This window comes from Colletes gigas, unplaced genomic scaffold, assembly GCF_013123115.1.
Source record: "Colletes gigas isolate AHSC1104 unplaced genomic scaffold, ASM1312311v1 Colletes_gigas_Sc00009, whole genome shotgun sequence".
NCBI classification, from domain to species: domain Eukaryota; kingdom Metazoa; phylum Arthropoda; class Insecta; order Hymenoptera; family Colletidae; genus Colletes; species Colletes gigas.
Window position 1 is genome coordinate 5,511,986 of NW_025106638.1, and position 22,019 is coordinate 5,534,004.

At 33.7% G+C, this 22,019-nt stretch overlaps 1 protein-coding gene and 1 long non-coding RNA gene across 7 annotated transcripts in view; one reads left to right on the forward strand and one right to left on the reverse strand.

Annotated features, from left to right (window-relative positions):
- The window catches only part of LOC122397266 (centrosomin), a 53,430-nt gene that overhangs the window by 24,924 nt on the left and 6,487 nt on the right, over window positions 1-22,019 (forward strand). For 5 of the 6 annotated variants that reach the window (XM_043396332.1, XM_043396335.1, XM_043396330.1 and 2 more), the window contains 6 exons: window positions 11,650-11,867; window positions 12,308-12,479; window positions 12,761-12,900; window positions 16,481-16,891; window positions 17,337-17,567; window positions 17,741-18,067. In XM_043396332.1, the coding sequence (XP_043252267.1) occupies window positions 11,650-11,867; window positions 12,308-12,479; window positions 12,761-12,900; window positions 16,481-16,891; window positions 17,337-17,567; window positions 17,741-18,067 (1,499 nt within the window). The remainder of the gene's footprint in view (window positions 1-11,649; window positions 11,868-12,307; window positions 12,480-12,760; window positions 12,901-16,480; window positions 16,892-17,336; window positions 17,568-17,740; window positions 18,068-22,019) is intronic. The other variant, XM_043396331.1, reaches the window with a different exon arrangement.
- Window positions 1-22,019, reverse strand: part of LOC122397302 — a 51,814-nt gene that overhangs the window by 20,602 nt on the left and 9,193 nt on the right. The window lies entirely within an intron of this gene.

Here is a 22,019-nt window from a genome sequence, read left to right on the forward strand (position 1 = left end):
AGTAGGATTTTCTGTCGCCATTTTTCTTTGAACGAAGAGAATTGTAGGAAAATCTAAAAAATTATTTCATAAGCTCAAATCTGAAAATTGTTCTGAAACATTATTATAAATAAAATTAGAAATGGACTGAGATAGTGGTTCGTTTTAAGGTGATTTTTGAAGAATTCGAAAAAGTAGGATTTTCTGTCGCCATTTTTCTTTGAACGTAAAGAATTGTAGGAAAATCTAAAAAATTATTTCATAACCTCAATTCTGAAAATTGTTTTCAAACATTATTATAAATAAAATTAGAAATAATCTAAGATAGTGGTTCGATTTGGGGTGATTTTTGAAGAATTTTTGTCGCCACTTTTTTTTTTTTTGAACGAAAATAATTGTAAGGTCAATTTTTAAAATTGTTCTGATGGAATTTTTTGTAATATTCCCGCTACGGTATTTCGTTGGAAAAAGGTATCGCAATTTAAGTGACCTTATATAAATTTACCTTGTCGAATATACCCAGTGTTCGTTCCCCTTTGTGGTGAATTGTGTCGCACAAAGAAAGGTCGTACCACGTACAACCGAGCTTAATAGTCTATATTAAAGCACAAACGGCAGATGCATTTGAGTAGAGTTGTTGCGTCGATGCCAGAACTTATCGTCGTGATATCTACAGTAGGGGAGAAAAGTTTCAGAGCACTACAATCTCAATAGATTATCATACAATTTTCAATTACACGTACATTACATATTTGCATGTAAAATATTGCTTTACAATCTTAGTATTTGCAGGACTTACAGAATTAAGTGAATAGGTACCGTTATATATAGGTTTTTCCACAAATTTATATATTACCAATGAAAGAAAAACGAATATTGCAATACATTTAGGTAATTGTAGTCGTAATCACACGTAATGATAAAAATAAGCATAATTTTGTTAATTATCTAAAGGCCGTAGTTTTTTTTCTGCTGAAAAACCAAATTCTTTGGCATTTACATTGTTTTCAATTGCAATTAAATAATTTCATTTCTATCACACAAAGCTTAGGAAAACAACAGTGCAGAAAAACTTGATTCGCAAAACCTTGAATTTCCAGGGTGCAAAACCTCTAATAACCAGAAAAGTAATGCTTACTTTCGCTTAGTAACGCCAACGTGGTCCAATTTTCTCAATCGTAAATCACGTTTCGTAAGAGTGATTGACGCCATTTTGGTTGTTCGATGGCATCTCGCACGTTCGGTATACATTCCGCGGGTCGTAAATCTCGCGGCAAATAATGCATTTCACCTTTTGACTCCGGAATCGCCGACTAGAATAAAGAGAACGACACGTCGGGAAACCGAAATAACGATATAGGAGAAACGGCAAAGGGAAAGCATGGAGGGCGGTAAAAAAAATGGCGCGTCGAACGGCGCAAGCGCGCGGACTGAAAGGTTTCATGGCGCTTGGTGACGCGCCAAAAAGATTTAAACGGAGCGGGACACGGGCCGCAGGGCTGCTCTGCATCGCGAAATTGGCATCAGTGTCACGTAGCTCGGATGAATTCGAGAATAGGATCGATTCAACGGTCAATTATTGCAACAAGCGCACCTGGAGAAAAACGATCGCCACGCCGCCGAGCGGCATGTTCGCGACCGACCGGCGCTAAAACGTTCGTTAGTCACGCGCCAAGCGTGCCTCGGGAGGATCCTGCCCTTAAAAGGGATGTAATCTGGACGAATTTATCTTTAGTGTCGCGTCTGCAAAGTCGTGTTTGCATTACGATTTACTTTGCATTCTACAGCGGCGGCTTTAACGGCAGGAAATTCAAACAGTCGGAGTTAAACTCTAGAGTTAACCTTTATTCGCGAACAACGAATACTGATTTTAGATTTATACGTGAACTTACGTGTACGTTTCATTCGTAAATTTCTTTGTAACTTAATTCATTTATGTTGGAATTTCAATCGCGATTTCCAGCTTTTGAATCGAGCGCGTGTTATTCCCTGCATACTCGGGAGATGGCGCTGAGCATACCCCAAAAAGAACAGAGAGTCTTTGGTACTATCACAGACGAGATATATGAATAGACCTTTCACCTTATGGACTTTCGCGGCCGAATCTGACTGCCATACCGACCTGAAAATTCGGAGGTGATTTTAGCGGCCTCTTCTCATGGATGGCGGTTAGTTGAAAAACTAGGCACTGAATTAGTATTGATGGGCAACCAGCTCTAGTGTGTGCGTAAATACATGTGAGTTGATTATGGGAGGGATTGAAAAAGACAGTGCAGTATTATCAGACGGCAGACCCCTGCCCAAAGGGAACTGCCCCACCACTTACACACACTAATGCCAACCACCTTGTATATGAGTTCTGGCGTTTCATATAGCTTCGTGGATTCGAGAAAGGCGGCGAATGTGAGTTTATCCTTCTTGCTCTCAACACAGCTGAAATTCGTTCTCGCATATTCTCGAGCCGAGATTCTCGACTGCCCAGGCATTTTTGACTTTCCGACCTGTGTAGGCGTATACAATGTATAAGCAATATACCATAATGAAGAAAAAATTACAAAAATTTGTTTTTACGGAAATACACGTTTTAAAACGATAATATTTTATGATCATATTTTAACCCTTTGCACTCAGTTGTCCCCTCTGAGGGGACATGAAAGTTTATTAGTGATTAAGGAGAATGAACTTATTTCAGCGCAATTTTGTAAGAAACACATGTTTTCCTGTACTTTTCTATTAAAATGGGAAATATTCTATTAAAATGAGAAATATATCAGCCGTTTTTACGTTGAAAGTGGAAGGATTGTCGAGGATAGTCAGAGGCGTATGGTCGGATTCAAACACGTGGACAATAAACGTAACTATATAAACTATATTATTTAATGTTTACTAAAACTATTTAACATAAAGAACATAAAACGTAAACGTAAAAAACTATAAACGTAAAATCGAAACTGCAGTCAAAGTCGAACCATTCCTATTGCTATCTTCGTTGTAATCTAAATAAACGAACGTTCTTTGTCGGACAATAGAATGAATAATAAGCTACATATTCCAAATGTAGGCCAAAGAAAACGGGGCTGCATTATTTGTTCCGGCAGGAAAACACCAGGAGAAAGACGTCAAACAACATTTTATTGTGAAACATGTATAAATCAACCTGCTATGCATATTGGGAATTGTTTCAGAATTTACCATACCATAGAAAATTATAAGAAATAAATTTTTATTTTGTATTGTAAATATGTGTTCTTCAATGTACACAAATACATATAAACCAAATTTCAACACAATGCCTTACTTGGTTCCAAAGTTGTACCATATAATATCACGACTCAAGGGTGTACGTTTTCGCGAGAAAGTGGCGTCGAGTTGCTGATAGCTAACGTCCGAAAAGGTGCCGAGTGCAAAGGGTTAACTATTAAAAAAGACATTTTTTTACTACGCTTATGGACGTGCGTTCATATATTTATACTATTAATACGATTGAGTCTAAACAACCAAATGAATTTAAATGTAATTTTACATTTAAGTTTTGTGTTCTCATTTCAAGGTTTGATACACGTTATTTGTAAGAAATTTAAAAATCTAAAGTAATAAAATTTTAATTATAAAAAATGATTAGGTAATAACCAACAAATTAAAATTTATATTGGAAATAGGTGGTGGAATAAATAAAATAATTTAAACGATATAACTTTTACTAAGCTTTATTTGAAACACTTGTAAGGCACGTCTTTATGCATTGAAAGAAACATACAGAATGAGAAAGGTCAGTGACGAAGAATTCGTCCCGTACCCTCAGACCCAATCGGTCCTATACTTTGTCTAAACAAGTCAAGGAAGGGACACAGCTGCACCCTCTTGACTCGTATCTCTAAACGCAACATACGCGTCGATGGTTTTTGTTACGTAAAGAAAACTTTCTCTTTTAGAAGAGAAAAACCAACAATTTATTTATTTATTTATTTATTTATTTATTTATAAATGGGTTCAAAAGTCATACATGTAAAAAAAGGAAGCGCGTGCATACAGACGAGCAACTTATAGAATATAACTATAACAAAAAATATACAAATTACAGTATACTATACACAAGATTTCTAAACGAGATCAATAATGTAGAACGTAAGTTTTGTAATTTCCCAGATGCATCGCATAAATTTTCTTCTTCGGTGAATGATTTCTCCGACTGACTCGCTCATATATGAAGGCCTAAAAAATAGAATCCATGAGAAATTACCATTATAATTATAAGTGCCTTTCTTTCATCTTAGTTCCATTACTACTATGTATGTATACAATAATATTAATATTATATTAATATTATATTATATTAATATTATTGTATGTGTAGTAATGTTAACAGGATTGGCCACGTGAAGGCGTGAAGAAAGGACTTTACAATCCCGGAATACACTCAACGTTTCTGAAAATAGGAACCATGCCAATAGGCTATACAAATTATAATGTGATTCTACTATTATACATGACATCCCACAAATTCCCTTGCAAAACACGAAACCTTGAATGTATTCAAAATATGTCCAAATATATTATATGTATACATTAAATAATAGAATACATGTATATAAAAGAAGCACGTTTACAAATTTTGCAAAGTACGCAGCCTGGAAATACAAGAATTTCTATTAACAGAGAATCTCAGTTCTTGACCTAACCACACTGTATGTTTATGTATCTTCGTGATCATTGTGAAATAAACTAAATCTTTTCGATGTACAGTCTGCTTTATAAGAGCGTTGGAGCGATTTTTCGAATGACGGAGCTAGAAGAGCGGTAACATTTATCAGATCTACTTCAGATGTTTATAAAGAGTATCGCGTTACTCGACTCGCGTCCCATACTCAAGCAGTATTCGTTTGTCAGCCCGAGCGATCGAATGCTTAAAAATGAGTGCGGCGTACGCTAGGCGATACGAAGCTGTATTTCTTTGTACGCATCCGAAAGGTCCAAAATTAAGCTTTTCTGCGACGGCTCGTTATATGAGGAAATCGACAGAGTTTGTTAGAAAGTGGGTGAATCGTTATAAATTAGTGAAAAACGTTGATGACTTTGAAGGAAGAGGGAAGAAACGTGGAACAACAGAGCGACAGGATAAAGTGATTCTAAGACTGTTCGAAAAAAATCCGTCGCTGTCATTACGACAAGCTCAAAAACAGCTTGAAAAAAAAGGAAACAAGCTTGCCGTTTCAACACTAAAAAGGCGATTAGAAGATTCCAACGTAAAATATAGAAGCACGCTGCGAAAGCCCTTGCTCTCCGCGAAACACGTCAGTATGCGATACGCTTGGGCCCAGAAAAATATTGATGGCAACTGGGACAATGTAATCTTTTCTGACGAATCCTCGTTTTGGGCGTGGGTACCTAAAAAGAAAGCCTGGACCAGCAATCATAATCCGATGCTACAACGAACTGTTAAACATCCAGTTAAGGTCCATGTTTGGGGATGCTTTTGTTCCCTTGGTTTTGGAAATTTGTTTCTCTTCACCGAAAATTTGAATGCTGAAAGAATGGTAAAAATTTATGAAAAATGCTTGTTGAAATCAGCTAGAGTGTGGTTTGGTGACAATAATGCTTCGTGGGTGTTACAAGAGGACAATGATCCGAAACACCGCAGCCGTCTTTGCACCGAGTGGAAAAAAGAAAACGGTATCAATGTTTTAAGCTGGCCCTCACAGTCACCGGACGCGAATCCCATTGAAAATGTATGGGCAATTCTTAAGATAAGGCTTCAGGGAAAACAAGTATACACCCTGAAACAATTATGCCGCCGAATAAGAATTTTATGGAGATCATTACCAATGGAATACGCTGAAAACCTCGTCAAAAGTATGCAAAAACGCTGTGAGGCTATACTACAAAATAAAGGAGATTTCACACAATATTAGGTATTTGCGACGTAGTATTATAAATAAACTTTGATGCCCTCTTTGAATTTTTACAAAATATTTACAGTGAAAACTCGATAAATGTCCTCAAGAGCTGTTCCATAAATGATACATTTTTATCCCCACCACTAGGGGGATCCCCCTTGAACCAGTGAGGTGAAGTGTAACCGGAGACGTAGCGGCTTTCTTTAAAAATCTTTATTGCCTTCGTCACTTAGTTTAAATGTCCCTGTCAGTGTGACCACACTACTGTACAAGAAGAAAGTTTTTTATTTTTTACTTTTTTTTAATAAAAATTTTACTATCATGTGGGGAAGATTTTTCTAATTAAAATGAGACTAAACACGATATAAATCGGCCAATATTTGTTACCATAATATTGAATTAAATATTGTGTACTCGTATCTTCGCAAGGTCAGTGGATTGGTACATTTATCGAACAGTGGTAGCTAACGAAACCCCCTATTTCATAAGTGTTGCAGTTTTTGATCACTTACGAAACGGTGGAACCGTTCCGTTTGAAAATAGCTACCTCCCGTTCGATAAATGTAGCCAGCACCTCGATGCGTCGTTCTTTGATATTTCCGAACATAGAAAAGGGCAGCACAAGAAGGATAAATAAAGAGAGAAAGACTCGCAAGTACAATATTTAATTCAATATTATGCTACCAAATATTGACCGATTTATATCGTGTTTAGCCTCATTTTAATCAGAGAAATCTCCCCAACATGATAGTGAAATTTTTATTAACAAAAAGTAAAAAATAAAAAACTTTCTTCTGTGCAGTAATGTGGTCACACTGACGCGGATATTTAAACTGGGGCGATAAATCCGAGTTTCAGTCCCTCTTTCTTCTTTAGCTACTGACTCTTTCTACGTTCGAAGCGTCGGCAAACTACAATCAAATTCGAAAGACGATTCTCCTATTCCGTAAGTGTTGCTGACCGGACCCCGGAGTAGCGACATTTATCGAGTTTTCACTGGACTTGTTTAGATATAGCTCCAACGCTCTTATGAAAAAGACTGTATAGCACATTCAGTTTCTATAAACCACTTCGGATATTTTTTATGTACAGCATCAGATATAATCCGAAATAGTTTATCCAAAATGAATGTTTCGCTGCGCAAGGCCGGATAAAAGTGATCAAATACAGCATTAATAATTTTGAAAATATTTGAAAATTCGAGTGATGGCACTAATAAATGACCAAAGTCGACATTTTCACTTACAATAAACGCGCGAAAGGATATTAGCAGTTAATCTTGAAATTTTTAAATACTCTTAATCGATTGATTTCTCCAATGAAATTAATCGATTAATGTCCAATGATAGACCCTACAGCTTTAATTCCGTTAAAAAATAATAAAATTTATGCAATTTTATTTTCTGTCTCACTTCCTCTTGTGTTAATTTCTGAATCTGTTGATAACGTTGCGAGTGACACGAAAATGGTAATGGGGTCCCGGGACCCCAGAATATTCATATACCTCGTCTGTGGTACTATGTACATAGTACGTATCGTTTATTGTGCGATCACATGGTTTCGTTATGCCTCTTTCAAGTTTAAGGGGCCTTTCTACCTTGTGGGATTAAAAAAATCGATATTTTTTTTTTGCATTTTCCTTTAGTATGTAGTCTCGAAAATATGTCTACCAAATATTAAATTGAAATTCTGAAAACTAACGAAGTTATAGCCTGTTGAAATGTACCGCGCGCAGGTATAACAACTGGACGTGAAACTTTAAAGCTGTTTTTCTCGAAACTACATTTTTCGGCACTGCGTGCGTGATAACTAAAAAACTATTCAAGATATCAACATCAAATTTATACAGTATCTTCAGAACTGGTCTCCCTATAGCATGAACTAGGATAATTGCGATATATGCAATACTTTTTCTTTTATTAACAAAAAAGCAACCAAATATATGAAAATATTCAGTATTTTTTCGTAAAATAGCTGTCATTTTGCCATTTTTTGTTTTTTTGAAAAGATCCTAGTTCATGCTATAACCACACTCATCTATATTAAGAATATCGTTGGTTTTAGGATTTCGAATAACTTGTTCGCAAGATATCACGTACGCAGTCGGGTGCCGTTCGTAAAAACTGTTGTTTGATGATCAACAAAAACAGCGTAATCAATAGACATTATGCGTTGCAAAAATTCGTAAATATAGCTAAATATATAATAAATGTATCTACAAAATCCGGAATTAATCGCTCTTTAATAACCCGCAAAAAAAAATCACAAAGAAACACGTATTTTTCATGCCTACAAGGTAGAATGGCCCCTTAATAAATAAGTTTACTTTGTGTGCTTAAATCATTCAGTTTCATTACCTTAACCCAACAATTTTCATACTGATTTATTAATTTAACAAAAGTAGGTATCTACTTGGATACTTAACACACTGGGTGACATGATTTCTCACCGAGGAGCCAAACAAATTAATCCTCAAGATTGGGTGTTAAAGAAAATTGATCCGAATAGAATTTTTGAATCTTAAAGTTTTCGTGGATAATTTGAGGGGTTTGGACTGCGATTGTCGATGTTACGTTACAAAGTTTTATAAAAATCATAGATCGTCGATTGGACGATGTTCTTCGTTAGACCTCTTGTAAATAAACGTGTCGTTGGAAGTATCCTGGCTCTGTATGATCCTAGAGCATACGCCAAACGTTAGAAGCAGAACGAATAGCGTGTACTTGATGCAGTAATACGTTCTAGCGGATGACTAGAACATACAAGCAGCTTTCGGAGCATTGGAGACTTAACAGAGCCACGAAGACGTTTGATTAGACGATCATCCAACTGTTTTGAGTAGTGCAATATGTGGCCGCTTTGAAACGTATTTGACAATGTTATTTGATTAGATTAGATCGTAGGTTTAATCGGTTTTTTCCCCATCTATTCAAATAAACATCTTTCTGAATAAATTTACTTCGTCTTGTTCTACGATCAGAGGCGAAAAGTTTGAATAAAATTTTCGATCTTAAACAGATCGAACCGAGGCTCTGAAAATTCGTAATCCACCTCGATCTCGAACACGCTCGTCTTTTATCCACGATTTTTTGGCAACTCGACAGAGTACGGGTTAGGGAGCCTCGAACTGTCACAGCGGTAAACGTGATCGCGCAAAATTTGGGTTTTCATGTCTCAACACGTAAATGTTACGGGCACAGTTGGTTAATCGTGGTTCTTGTTTCTGCGATCGGATCGATTCATTGAAGATTGAGGCAACGAGAAAAATTTCAGGCGGCAGAATATTCGGAACTCGTAAAAATTCTCTGATTTAGAGATGACTTAAAGGAAGCTCTGTTGTACTGATGAAATACTGCACGGTATTAGGTTAACGCCATCTGTCCTAATTATGGGAAGTAAGAACATATGTGAAAAATAATTTAATTGGAACGAGCAAATAACTTTTTAGTTTTACGTAGACATTATTTTAAATGTCTCGGGTATTTGTTATAATATCGGCAACTTCAGAATATTGGTGAAATCATTGATACAGAAAAAAAACTATAGAATTAAATATGCATATAATTTAATAAGATACGTAAACTATAATTGTTTATAATTAGATTGTGGATGTTTATGAATTTATGAGAAATTTTTGTTCTCAAATAAACTATAGAATGCACTTAATATGCAAAAATATAGGAAATAGTTAAATTAAGATAAATAGTTACGAATTATTATATTTGGGGGATGAAGGCAACCCTCTAGAAACATCCAATTCCATTACTTATATTATCAAAAATATGAATTTTATTATTGCAATTGCATGTAAGATTGTTTAATTTAAATCAATTTTAAATTTTATTCAAAGAATTGCTTCTAATTTAATTCATCAATATGTAATAACCTCAAAATTTAATCTTTGTTAATTTATTAACAAAAATATGAATTTTATTATTGTAATTGCATCAAAGATTATTTAATTTAAAACAAATTTTAAATTCTATTCAAAAAATTTGCTTCTAATTAAATTCATTAATATGTAATAACCTCAGAATTTAATCTTTGTTAATTTATTAACAAAAATATGCATTTTATTATTGTAATTGCATCTAAGATTGATTAATTTAAATCAATTTTAAATTTTATTCAAAACAAATGCTTTTAATTTAATTCATTAATATGTAATAACCTCAGAATTTAATCTTTGTTAATTTATTAAGAAAAATATGAATTTTATTATTGTAATTGCATCTAAGATTGATTAATTTAAATCAATTTTAAATTTTATTCAAAACAATTGCTTTTAATTTAATTCATTAATATGTAATAACCTCAGAATTTAATCTTTGTTAATTTATTAACAAAAGTATGAATTTTATTATTGTAATTGCATCTAAGATTATTTAATATTCATTACTTAATTTAAATCAATTTTAAATTCTATTCAAAGAGATTGTTTTCAATTTCATTCATTAAAATGTAATAACCTCAAAATTTAGAATACAATTTCTTAAATAAATGTAAGAAATAGTTAAAGTAAGATACGAATTATTATATTTGAGGATAAGACAACCCACTACAAAGCTCCAATTTCATTAATTCTATTAATAAACACATGAATTTGCATAAAGATCTACCCATCAGTGACATATTGATTTTATTATAATTGCATCTAAGATTATTCAGTATTCTTCAATTAATATAAATCAATATTAAATTCTATGCAAAAAGGTTGTTGTCAATTTAATTCATTGAAATGTAATAACCTCAAAATTGAGAATACAATTTCTAAAATAAATAATAAATTTTATAGAATCCACTTAACATTCAACAATGTAAGAAATAGTTAAACTAACCTCAAAATTGAGAATACAATTTCTAAAATAAGTAATAAATTTTATAGAATCCACTTAACATGCAAAAATGTAAAAAATAGTTAAACTAACCTCAAAATTGAGAATACAATTTCTAAAATAAATAATAAATTTTATAGAATCCACTTAACATGTAAAAATGTAAGAAATAGTTAAACTGACCTCTAAATTGAGAATAGAATTTCTAAAATAAAGAATAAATTTTATAGAATCCACTTAACATGCAAAAATGTAAAAAATAGTTAAACTAACCTCAAAATTGAGAATAGAATTTCTAAAATAAAGAATAAATTTTATAGAATCCACTTAACATGTAAAAATGTAAGAAATAGTTAAACCAACCTCAAAATTGAGAATACAATTTCTAAAATAAATAATAAATTTTATAGAATCCACTTAACATGTAAAAATGTAAGAAATAGTTAATCTAACCTCAAAATTGAGAATACAATTTGTAAAATAAATAATAAATTTTATAAAATGTACTTAACATGCTAAAATGTAAGAAATAGTTAAACTAAACCCAAAATTGAGAATAACAATTTCTAAAATAAATAATAAATTTTATAGAATCCACTTAACATTCAACAATGTAAGAAATAGTTAAACTAACCTCAAAATTGAGAATACAATTTGTAAAATAAATAATAAATTTTATAAAATGCACTTAACATGCAAAAATGTAAGAAATAGTTAAACTAAGATACAAATTATTAAATTTAGGGGTTCAGACAACCCTCTACAGAGTTCCCATTTCATCATTAATTCTTTTAATAAAAATATGAATTTGCATAAAGTAGTCCACTTATAATTTCTGTATTTATCTTCAACTTTTGTTGAGAAAAATACAAGAATTTGCAAGTTTTTAGTTTCTTAATCTTAATTTTCTCTTAATAAGAATATTCATTTTGGTGTTTCAGGTACGAATGCAAGAACGCCTGAAAAACTCTCCCCGATGGGGGTGATCGGAACCAGGGAGGGGGCGGGAGTCGGCAGAACGATGAAAGTTTACGAGGATGAGTTGGAGACTCTAAAAAAGGAGAACTTCAACTTAAAACTGCGAATTTATTTTCTCGAGGAACGAATGGGCATCACACCGGCGGACAAGAATGCCATAAAAAAGAACATCGAACTGAAGGTTCCCTAATTTTTCAAACTTTTCTTTATGACAAGTTCAAGATACGTAAAATTGATATACAGGGTGTACAAAAAGGATGGGACCAAACTTACACTATGTATTACTCGTGTCAAATACATAAAAAATATTCATATAAACTTTGGTCCAAAAATGCTGTATTGAAAAGATATTTGAAAATTCCTGCCATGTCTTATCAATAAATCATTTTTAGACATAAGTTTATTCGAACTTTTTCCATTTATTTGACCTCACTGACACGTAGTATAAGTTTGGTCCTAAACATTTTGGACACCCTGTATACAATAATATCTAAGTACAGTATGCAATCTTGTACTCGTAGAAGTCTCTAGCTTTACGGAATCACGGATACACGAGTCTAGATTGTTTTCATTGTTTCCCTCATCGTCGCTGCAATTAGTTCTTTTTATGTCTGCCATTAGGTTGAAATCGAAACACTGAAGAAAGAATTGGTCGAGAAGCAGGAATATCTTAGGCAAGCAGCTAAGGCGTTCGAGATGATCGAAGAGCAAAAAGCAGTGTCCTTGCGGGACCAAACGCACTACCAACAGTCGCTAGAAAATGAACGGGAGAAGATCAGAAAGCTTGAGCAAGGTCAGCAACAAAAGGACCAGTATTAGGTTTAAAAAGCGTCGAAAGAACAAAATCGAGAATAAATTTTAAACGAATTAACGAATAGACGATGTAAAGAGGAACGAGACATTCCACAGAGGCTCGTAAGAACGTTACAGGGTGTTACCGACAGTCTGATAACCGTGGATCGTAACTAAAGTCGTCACTAAATTCCTCCTTTGATTTATCCCCGTTGCTTTTCGTAATGCTCCTGATTTATTCTCGGTGCAATGAAACGTTGTGTTGCTCTCTGTTTGCGACAGAATTAGCAGAATACCAGGAAAAGGTACCAGATGCATCCATCTACTATAAGGAAGCCTTCGGCATCACGCCAGAAAACGCACTGGAGAACGAGGAAAAGTTGCGCCAAATGGAAGAACTTGTTGCATCCCTGGAGGCGGAGGTAAGAGGACAAAAGGAATACTAAAATTTTGTTTGCTTGCTCTTTATGTGTTTACCTGGCTGGACCTTATTTTTTAATATCGAAATTTTTATGCTTAATTAAAAAATAATTCCTGCAAATGGGGAAGTCCATAGGACAATGGGAAAGGGTACTATAATTGGCTTAAAATTTGAGAATTTCAGTAATTTTACTGCAATCCTATTGGTAACTATATTTTTAAATTCCCGGTTGAAGAAGTTGTTATTATTTAATAAAAGTAAGTAGTCAATTTATGGAAATGTTAGCTACGATTATTGTTATATTAAATAAGAAATAATAATGTGGAAACCTATGGTCATTCACGATGGTAAAATGGCGGATGAAGGAAAAAAGATAAGGAGGATTATAAAAACGTAAAATGTTAGATCCAAAAGTATTATTTGCGAAAATTTCTTATTTCTTTATAAAATTGTATAATTAAAATCGATAGCCCTTGAAAACTATACGATTTACGTCTGCATAGAATATACATACTAAAATGGCGGATTTAAAAATAAATTTGTTAAAAAAATTTCTCATTTCTTGTTTAAAATTGTTTAATTAAAATCGCCACCCCTTGAAAGCTACTGTCTATACCTAAACGATCTACGTCTGTATAAAATACACATACTAAAATGGCGGATTTAAAAATAATAAATTTGTTAAAAAAATTTCTCATTTCTTGTTTAAAATTGTTTAATTAAAATCGCCACCCCTTGAAAGCTACTGTCTATACCTAAATGATCTAGGTCTGCATAAAATACACATACTAAAATGGCGGATGAAAGGAAAGAGTAGGAAGACATGGACCATAAAACCTTAAAATGCTATATCCCAAAGTATTTCTTAAGAAAATTTCTTGTTTAGAATTTGTTAATTGAAATTACTACCTCTTTAAAGTTGCAGCCTATACCTGAATCTACATTTCCATAAAATACACAATAGAAATGCATGAGATATGTTACGACATCTACAAGACACCAAAAACATTGTAAATCTGAAAACTATCTGAACGTTAAGGCGATAATGCATATTGCGAGCATAGATGGTTCATACAAAGCATGTTCATTGACCCTTTGTGTTTGGTTCGGCTCGCTTTGATCGCGAAAGGAAAGATAGTGGATATCGTCGGTGATAATTTAATTTCACAACCATAACACTGTAATAAACCATAAATTTATTATTTGTCAATCGTAAAATGTCTCACTTGGGTTCCAAGATAGAGAATTGCAAGATTAAGTGGAAATGAACAATTACAGTGGAAATAAATAATAGCTAGTTATACTATTTAATGTAGAATATCTATAAATTTTTACATATGTTTGTAAATATTTGGAAAGAAATTAAGACTGAAAATGTTCTAGCATACTAGAACTGTTTATCAACGCAAAACTCGATAAGCATTTCGCAGACTGTCCTACTTATTTTCCTCTTCGCGAATACATATTTGCATTTACACAATTTCAACACTATCTTTGTTCACTTCCTCCAGCAACCGCGAGAAAAGACTCATACTTGATAAGCGTATTATCGTTATAAAAAAAAAAAAAAACGGGGGAAATAAATTAATCAGTATGTTTCTAGTTGTGGGTGAGGTCGCGCTGTTAACATTTTGTCATATTAATAGGCAAATTATTAGTAGTTTTCTACATCCTTTTTTTATTTAGAATTGAACAGCACGAAGCAAGAATTTCCAATAATTTCCTGTATAAAAAGTGATAAAAGAAACAGTATGTTTTTTCTCATAACTCCTATCGTTCAGTAATTATTTCAAATGGTACATATTTATAGACACCCTGTGCAGTGTTACTATTTTGGGACTGACTCTGTATGTATCATATGTCGCCCTCTTACTGGGACCACCCCTATGGACAGGGGTTAACACGCTCTTTTTACTTGGTAGACTAGCATATCAATTCTCAAAAATAAATATCAACCCAAATCGTGCCTAAGATTTGTAATAATTTATTTTTATATACACAAATAGTAACTGTAATATCCTGAAATGTATTATTTAATGTTTACAAGTCATCATTTTAAAAGATTAATGCAATCATGTCTAATTTACAATGAATTACAGTGTTCTTTCAATAATTGTACTGTTCATTAAATTCTGCAAAATACTTGATCCTAAAAGTACTAGCCAGAAATGTAAAAGTTCCATAACCTCATGCTGAATAATTTCCCATAGATTTCTAAAGTATATACAAGATTGCAGATTGAAAGATCCATTTTGTGATGTTTACAAGTCATCATTTTAAAAGATTAATGCAATCATGTCTAATTTACAATGAATTACAGTGTTCTTTCAATAATTGTACTGTTCATTAAATTCTGCAAAATACTTGATCCTAAAAGTACTAGCCAGAAATGTAAAAGTTCCATAACCTCATGCTGAATAATTTCCCATAGATTTCTAAAGTATATACAAGATTGCAGATTGAAAGATCCATTTTGTGATGTTTACAAGTCATCATTTTAAAAGATTAATGCAATCATGTCTAATTTACAATGAATTGTACTGTTCATTAAATTCTGCAAAATACTTGATCCTAAAAGTACTAGCCAGAAATGTAAAAGTTCCATAACCTCATGCTGAATAATTTCCCATAGATTTCTAAAGTATATACAAGATTGCAGATTGAAAGATCCATTTTGTGATGTTTACAAGTCATCATTTTAAAAGATTAATGCAATCATGTCTAATTTACAATGAATTGTACTGTTCATTAAATTCTGCAAAATACTTGATCCTAAAAGTACTAGCCAGAAATGTAAAAGTTCCATAACCTCATGCTGAATAATTTCCCATAGATTTCTAAAGTATATACAAGATTGCAGATTGAAAGATCCATTTTGTGATGTTTACAAGTCATCATTTTAAAAGATTAATGCAATCATGTCTAATTTACAATGAATTACAGTGTTCTTTCAATAATTGTACTGTTCATTAAATTCTGCAAAATACTTGATCCTAAAAGTACTAGCCAGAAATGTAAAAGTTCCATAACCTCATACTGAATAATTTCCCATAGATTTCTATAACTATATACAAGATTGCAGATTGAAAGATTCATTTTGTGATGTTCACAAGTCATCATTTTAAAAGATTAATGCAATCATGTCTAATTTACAATGAATTGCAGTGTTTTTTCAATGAATTGTACTGTTCATTAAATTCTGCAAAATACTTGATCCTAAAAGTACTAGCCAGAAATATAAAAGTTCCATAACCTCATACTGAATAATTTCCCATAGATTTCTATAACTATATACAAGATTGCAGATTGAAAGATTCATTTTGTGATGTTCACAAGTCATCATTTTAAAAGATTAATGCAATCATGTCTAATTTACAATGAATTGCAGTGTTTTTTCAATGAATTGTACTGTTCCTTAATTTGTGCAAAATACTTGATTCCAAAAGCACTAGCCAGAAATGTAAAAGTTCCATAACCTAATACCGAATAATTTCCCATAGATTTCTAAAGTATATAAAAGATTGTAGATTGAAAGATTCATTCCTTCAATCTGTAACCTAATTGTTTACATAAAAACGCAGGTGAAGCAGGTGACGGGTAGCTTGGAAGAGGAACGCGTCTGGGCGCAAGAACTCGAGAGCGAGAGGGACGAGTTCAGAGAACGTTTAGAGGCTGAGACACGTTTAAGAGAGAATTCGGCCGCGGAGAGGTTGCAAGACATGGAGGGGCTGCGAGAAAAAGTCAAGGAATTGGAGGAACAGCTGCTGAAAAGGGACACCGTCGTTCAGCAGTGCAGGAACGAGCTGCTCGAGAAAGAAAGAGTCATTAAGGAGAAAAATGTCCAGCTGGAGGAGAAGTGTCGGGCGTACGAGGAGCTGAACGTGGTTTCTGAGAAAAGAAAGAAACAAGTCGATCAGTTGAGGGCGTCTATAAAAACCAGGGACGATGCCCTCACGGACCTAAACAACAAACATCGTGCTTTGCTCTCTCAGGTGATACTTCCAATTCTGTTAACAATTGTACACAGAAAGATGTTTCAAACGCGACCATTATTTTTAGAAATAAATTTGGTATATGCAACAAAGAAATTCATATAAACGTTTTAATTGTGTTCTCAAGTTGCAACCATTTTAACTATTTTTAACCAAATTATTGCATTCAAAAATACTTTATTAAATAGAATAATTTTCTTTATAAGTTTTGTGCCCTGGGTACAGGATACTGATACCATAAGTATAAATAATATTATTGGCATGAAATCTGATAATTTCCATAGTTAGAAGTAAGATGTTTAGCTGGAAAGTTAGAACAATAATATGAAATATGACGAACTTGATACAGTATGATGTGTAGAATCGAGTAAATGATATTTAGAAGCAATTGCTCCACGTTTATTGATTTTTCTTACAAATTGACTTCAATTGATTTTTATTACAGTTCGAAAACGGTTATGCCAAACGATCACCACCTAGCAGCCCGTCGGCGATGAGTCCAATTGAAGATCCGTTGCAGTCGAGAATGGAACAGAAGGCAACCTGCGCTCAAGGGACAACAAAGAGAGGAAACACTTGTCTCGATTGGGAACCGAACAGAGAAAGGTCAACGAGAGTAAAGATTCCGTTGCAAGCACTTGGCGAAGAGATCAGAGACGTAAGAGATTTGATCAAGGTTCGTACAAGTTCTTGAACTCCTTCCTTTCTAAGAATCGCTCTCATATATTCATTCCCAACGATATCTTAACTCGTTCCTTACGAACAGATAATGAACTAGAAATTGTAAGTATAAATGTCCGGTAACCATTATCAATTTATACAAATTAACCGTGATGTGTTTTACAATAGGAACTGGAAGACAAGGACAGTGAGTTGAAACACCAAGAAGAGACAAGGAAGCAGTTGGTGTTGAAATTGTGCAATATGCAAAAGCACGTTGAGACCACGGAGCTCAAGTTAAAGAAATTGGAATACAACCATGAGAAGGCGGTAAAAGTTATCCAAGGTTTCATGGAGAAGCAGCGCAAATTGGAAAACATCAACCTGATGAAGGAACAAAAGATCATTGAGTTGGAGTTTGAACTGAGCAGGCTACAAGAGTGCGAGAACTTGAAGGCGGGAAGGGACTTCAGCACCAACATAACGGATAATCCTGAGCGTGATCCCAGCAATCAGGTCGACATCATGATTTTTCGACTCTGTTCGGCTATCTCTACGTTTCTGAACGATCACATGCTGACTGCAATTTATTTTTTTGGCTCAAGATTGGGCGCTGTTGTATTCAAATTTTCGTCTTTCTTTGTAAGCATTTAATTTACGGTGAAATCAGGTGTTTAACGAAGATTCACAAACGTAGAGATGATACACGAAACTTTGCAACACATTCCGCTTAAATAAGAAACCGAATCACGGTATTATCAAACGCTTCTCTTTCTTTCAGAGATTCTACTGAACTCACCTAACATCTACTTCTCCCTTTCTGCTTTTCGCCATCATCACATTCACTGCATGACACCTATCGCTTTGGGGTACCGTTCACTATTTTTTAATATCTTCACGACTCACCGAAAATTACAACTACAAATTATATTACTTTTCATGTACACGTCACAAAGTAACAGTAACTTCCAGTCGAACACTAAATACGTTTTTTACAGATTTTCAAATTTTTCCCCCACGATCTTTTTCTCTGTCAACGTTTCCCTTTTTCTGGTCACTTGCTTAATTTTATCGAAGTAAGTGAAAAACGACATGTATTTTTGTTCATTTGCATCTTATAAGATTTCTGTCAGGAATTAATTTTTGCGCCATATAGTTTCTGCACTGATTTGTAGTGTTGATGCATGCTGTGCGTTGAAGCTATATAAGAGTGCCACAGTGAACTGAAATTCTTGGATTTTATATAGTTGCGCAACATCTATACAAAGACACTTTTTAATTTCTTCTACAAACGCTTATAAATCCTTGTACAATACTTTTTACTGCCTTTAACGCATGCACGAATCCTAGCTACCTGTTTGCAAAAAGCATTTACTTAATTGCAATTTAATGGCGAATCAATCGCCGATCGTTTGTCAACGTTTTCAACGAATAAATTAATTACTAATTTTGCGTCTACGAATTGTCTAACTGTATACTTTTATTTGTATTTAACCCTTTGCACTCCACACGATTTCGCACTGTTTCATTCGCAGTTCCTGCAGTTTTGGTTGAATGTATATACCTGTTTCTCAAAACGTGTTGCAGATTTTGTCATGAAAATTTATGGAAGTACAGTGTGTAATTAACACTTTGACTGCCACGTCATACATAGGTGACAGAATTTACCATTAATTAATCCTCAAATTAAGACGTCAAGGCAAATAAATTTGAATGGAATTTGTGAATTTTAACAAGGTTACGAAGATAAGTACTGAAACAAATTTGAGGTTAGGTAATGGCAGGATTTACTCATTATGATACTAGAAAAATTAATTCTCAATTTAAGACGTCAAGGGAAATAAATTTGAATAGAATTCGAAACAAATTTTAGGTTATGTAGCTTACAATGGTATAAAATCAAAATTTTACTTGTGCAGAATATTATATGGTTTTGACCTGGCAGTGAACGTGTTAAAACCAAATGGTACAAAAATTTAGTGATATTAAAACAGTTGTATCCTTCTAAATAATTACGGAATAGTACTTTGTTATATTTTTCAGTAAGGTTTCTTTTTTTTGTAAAATAGAAAAGGAATATTATATTACACACGCGAAAGAAACAATGAGGTTCGTCACAGATGCATTGAAAAAGTATGTGCAGGTAAGGAAGTGAATTTGTGAACGCTAAAATTTGAGTGTAATTATCATAAGACGTGTCACTGGAGCGTAAAGGGTTAACAGACTGATCAATGACACTTGGAAAAAAAAGAATTTATTTTCTACATGTTTTTCACATCCAACACCTAATTGTTACACACAATTTTAAGAGATCTATTCATTCTAAAAAAAACACGATGCTTCCTCAATTATATTCTGCGTGGATCTCGGGACAGTCTACAGGGTGGGGCAATAATTCGGTTCACCTTGAGTGTCTCTGTTATTTTTAGTGATACAGGAAAACTTTGGTGGAGAGATTTTAGGGTCACCTTCGTTTTAAAAAATTTTTTTAAGTCTCTTCATCCGCGAAAGAATCGTTCGAAGCAAACAACTTTCGTTAACAAAGATTCTGAGCACATCTTTTGTCTCCGGAATGTTTTAATAGTATCTTGTTGCACGAAGAGATAGTAAAATTACTCTTGAAGTAAAAGGACGTTGATGCTAATGGTCTTTAAACGACAGAAGACTCTAATTCAGGGCTCTTAATGTCCACCGTCCGCCATTGATGGCTGCCCACGTGAATTCCATGCTAAACAAGCGCGAATTACCGATGCTGAACATTCAATGAATTTGAGTAGAGACTGTCTAATGAAGCACGGGGGCTATCGAGTGATTTTCGTGGAAGAGCAAGGCGGCATGGTATCTCCGAGATACCAAACCGAAGACATGCCTTTCGTCTAATAATAGAGGCAGTCTGCTCGCGAAGTCTGCACGATCCGCTCTCGGGCAGTCTTCGCACGAAAATTCACCTCGACCGTTTCCATCCACCGTGGTTTTCCTCCACGACGAACGACAATAACAAAAAAAAAAAGAAAAGAAAAGAAAAAAAAACGACTAGATACGATCGACAGACCCCGATCGGGACGCTCGAAATATTTATTACTTTTTTTTACTTAACGATCAATACGAATTTCGATAAAATTTTAAAAGTTTTGCGACATACTTTCATTTTTTTTTTAATTTTATTGATAACGAAAACAACGACTCTCGACGAAACAAAGAAGAGAAACGTGCACGACCTTCTTTACGAAACCGAGCTGACAAAGTACGACGATTTTTTGCCTTCATCGGTGAATTTGGTGATAAAAAAAACGATTTCGAGATAAAAAAAAAAAAAATTCGCCGCTTTCGCATTTCACACGGGATATTCGCCAGTGCTAAACGTTATTGTAGCATTAGCGTCGGAGTATCTTTCGCTCGATCGAACGGAAATCGAACAAAACGATAACAATGTTTTCCTGTTTGTGCGCCTCGATGAGAATGGAGGTAGGTAGACATCGACTGATGACGTTGGGGGGGAAAAAATAACGAAATTACCACTGGACGTTACGTGTGTGTTCGTGGTAAAAATTTGAGAGGATGTGATTACAAATATCTAAATATAAAATATTTTTTTACACAGTTTTGATTCGACTGGTTTTTTAAATGGTAAAAACCATCGCTAGTTCCAAGAAACAATTTTAAAAGACACTCTGTATAGTCGCACTGTTATTTCAAAATCAAAATTACCACTTCTCTCGCTCTCTTTATCTCTTAAGTTATAAAGATTTGAATTATTTAAATTCGTTGAATTTCATTTGCAGAACAGCGGTAGAACTAACAAGGGAAGGACCCCGATTGTCCGACTTCGATTTTAACGGGTCTTTGCAAGGCGATATAGTATACATGTTTCTAATGTTATGTGCAAAATATTAGGCGTAGATAGCCAATAATTTTAGGGATATAAACAATTAAAGTTATAAATCATACTTATATATCATAAGTATAGACATCGAACATTGAAGTAGAGTTGGCTAGGTGGGAAGAGTGCCTGAATGGTAAATCCAAGGTTCTGGGATCGATTCCTGTTCAGTGATATAAAATTTTTTTAAATGTAAAAGTTCTAAATCTTATTTAATATTTAATTCACGTATTAGAATTAATTATGAGACAGTTTTGGCACTATATTAATTGTATTTTTTTTTTACAAATCATTACTTTAAATATTAAATAAGATGATGATTTATTTTTTTTTATTTTATGGCAATTGTCATCTAGCCATCATGTACACCGTGAATGTAATAAACTTTTACAATTGAAAAAAGTCTATGCCCATTATAAAACCGGGGGAATCGAACCCAGGACCCTGGATTTACCAGTCAGACACTCTTACCACCGCGCCAACTCTACTATTTATGGTTCGTAATTTTAATTGTTTATATCTTTAAAACAATTAAGTATCTACACCTAATATTTTACATGTATCATTAGGAACATATACACTATCGCT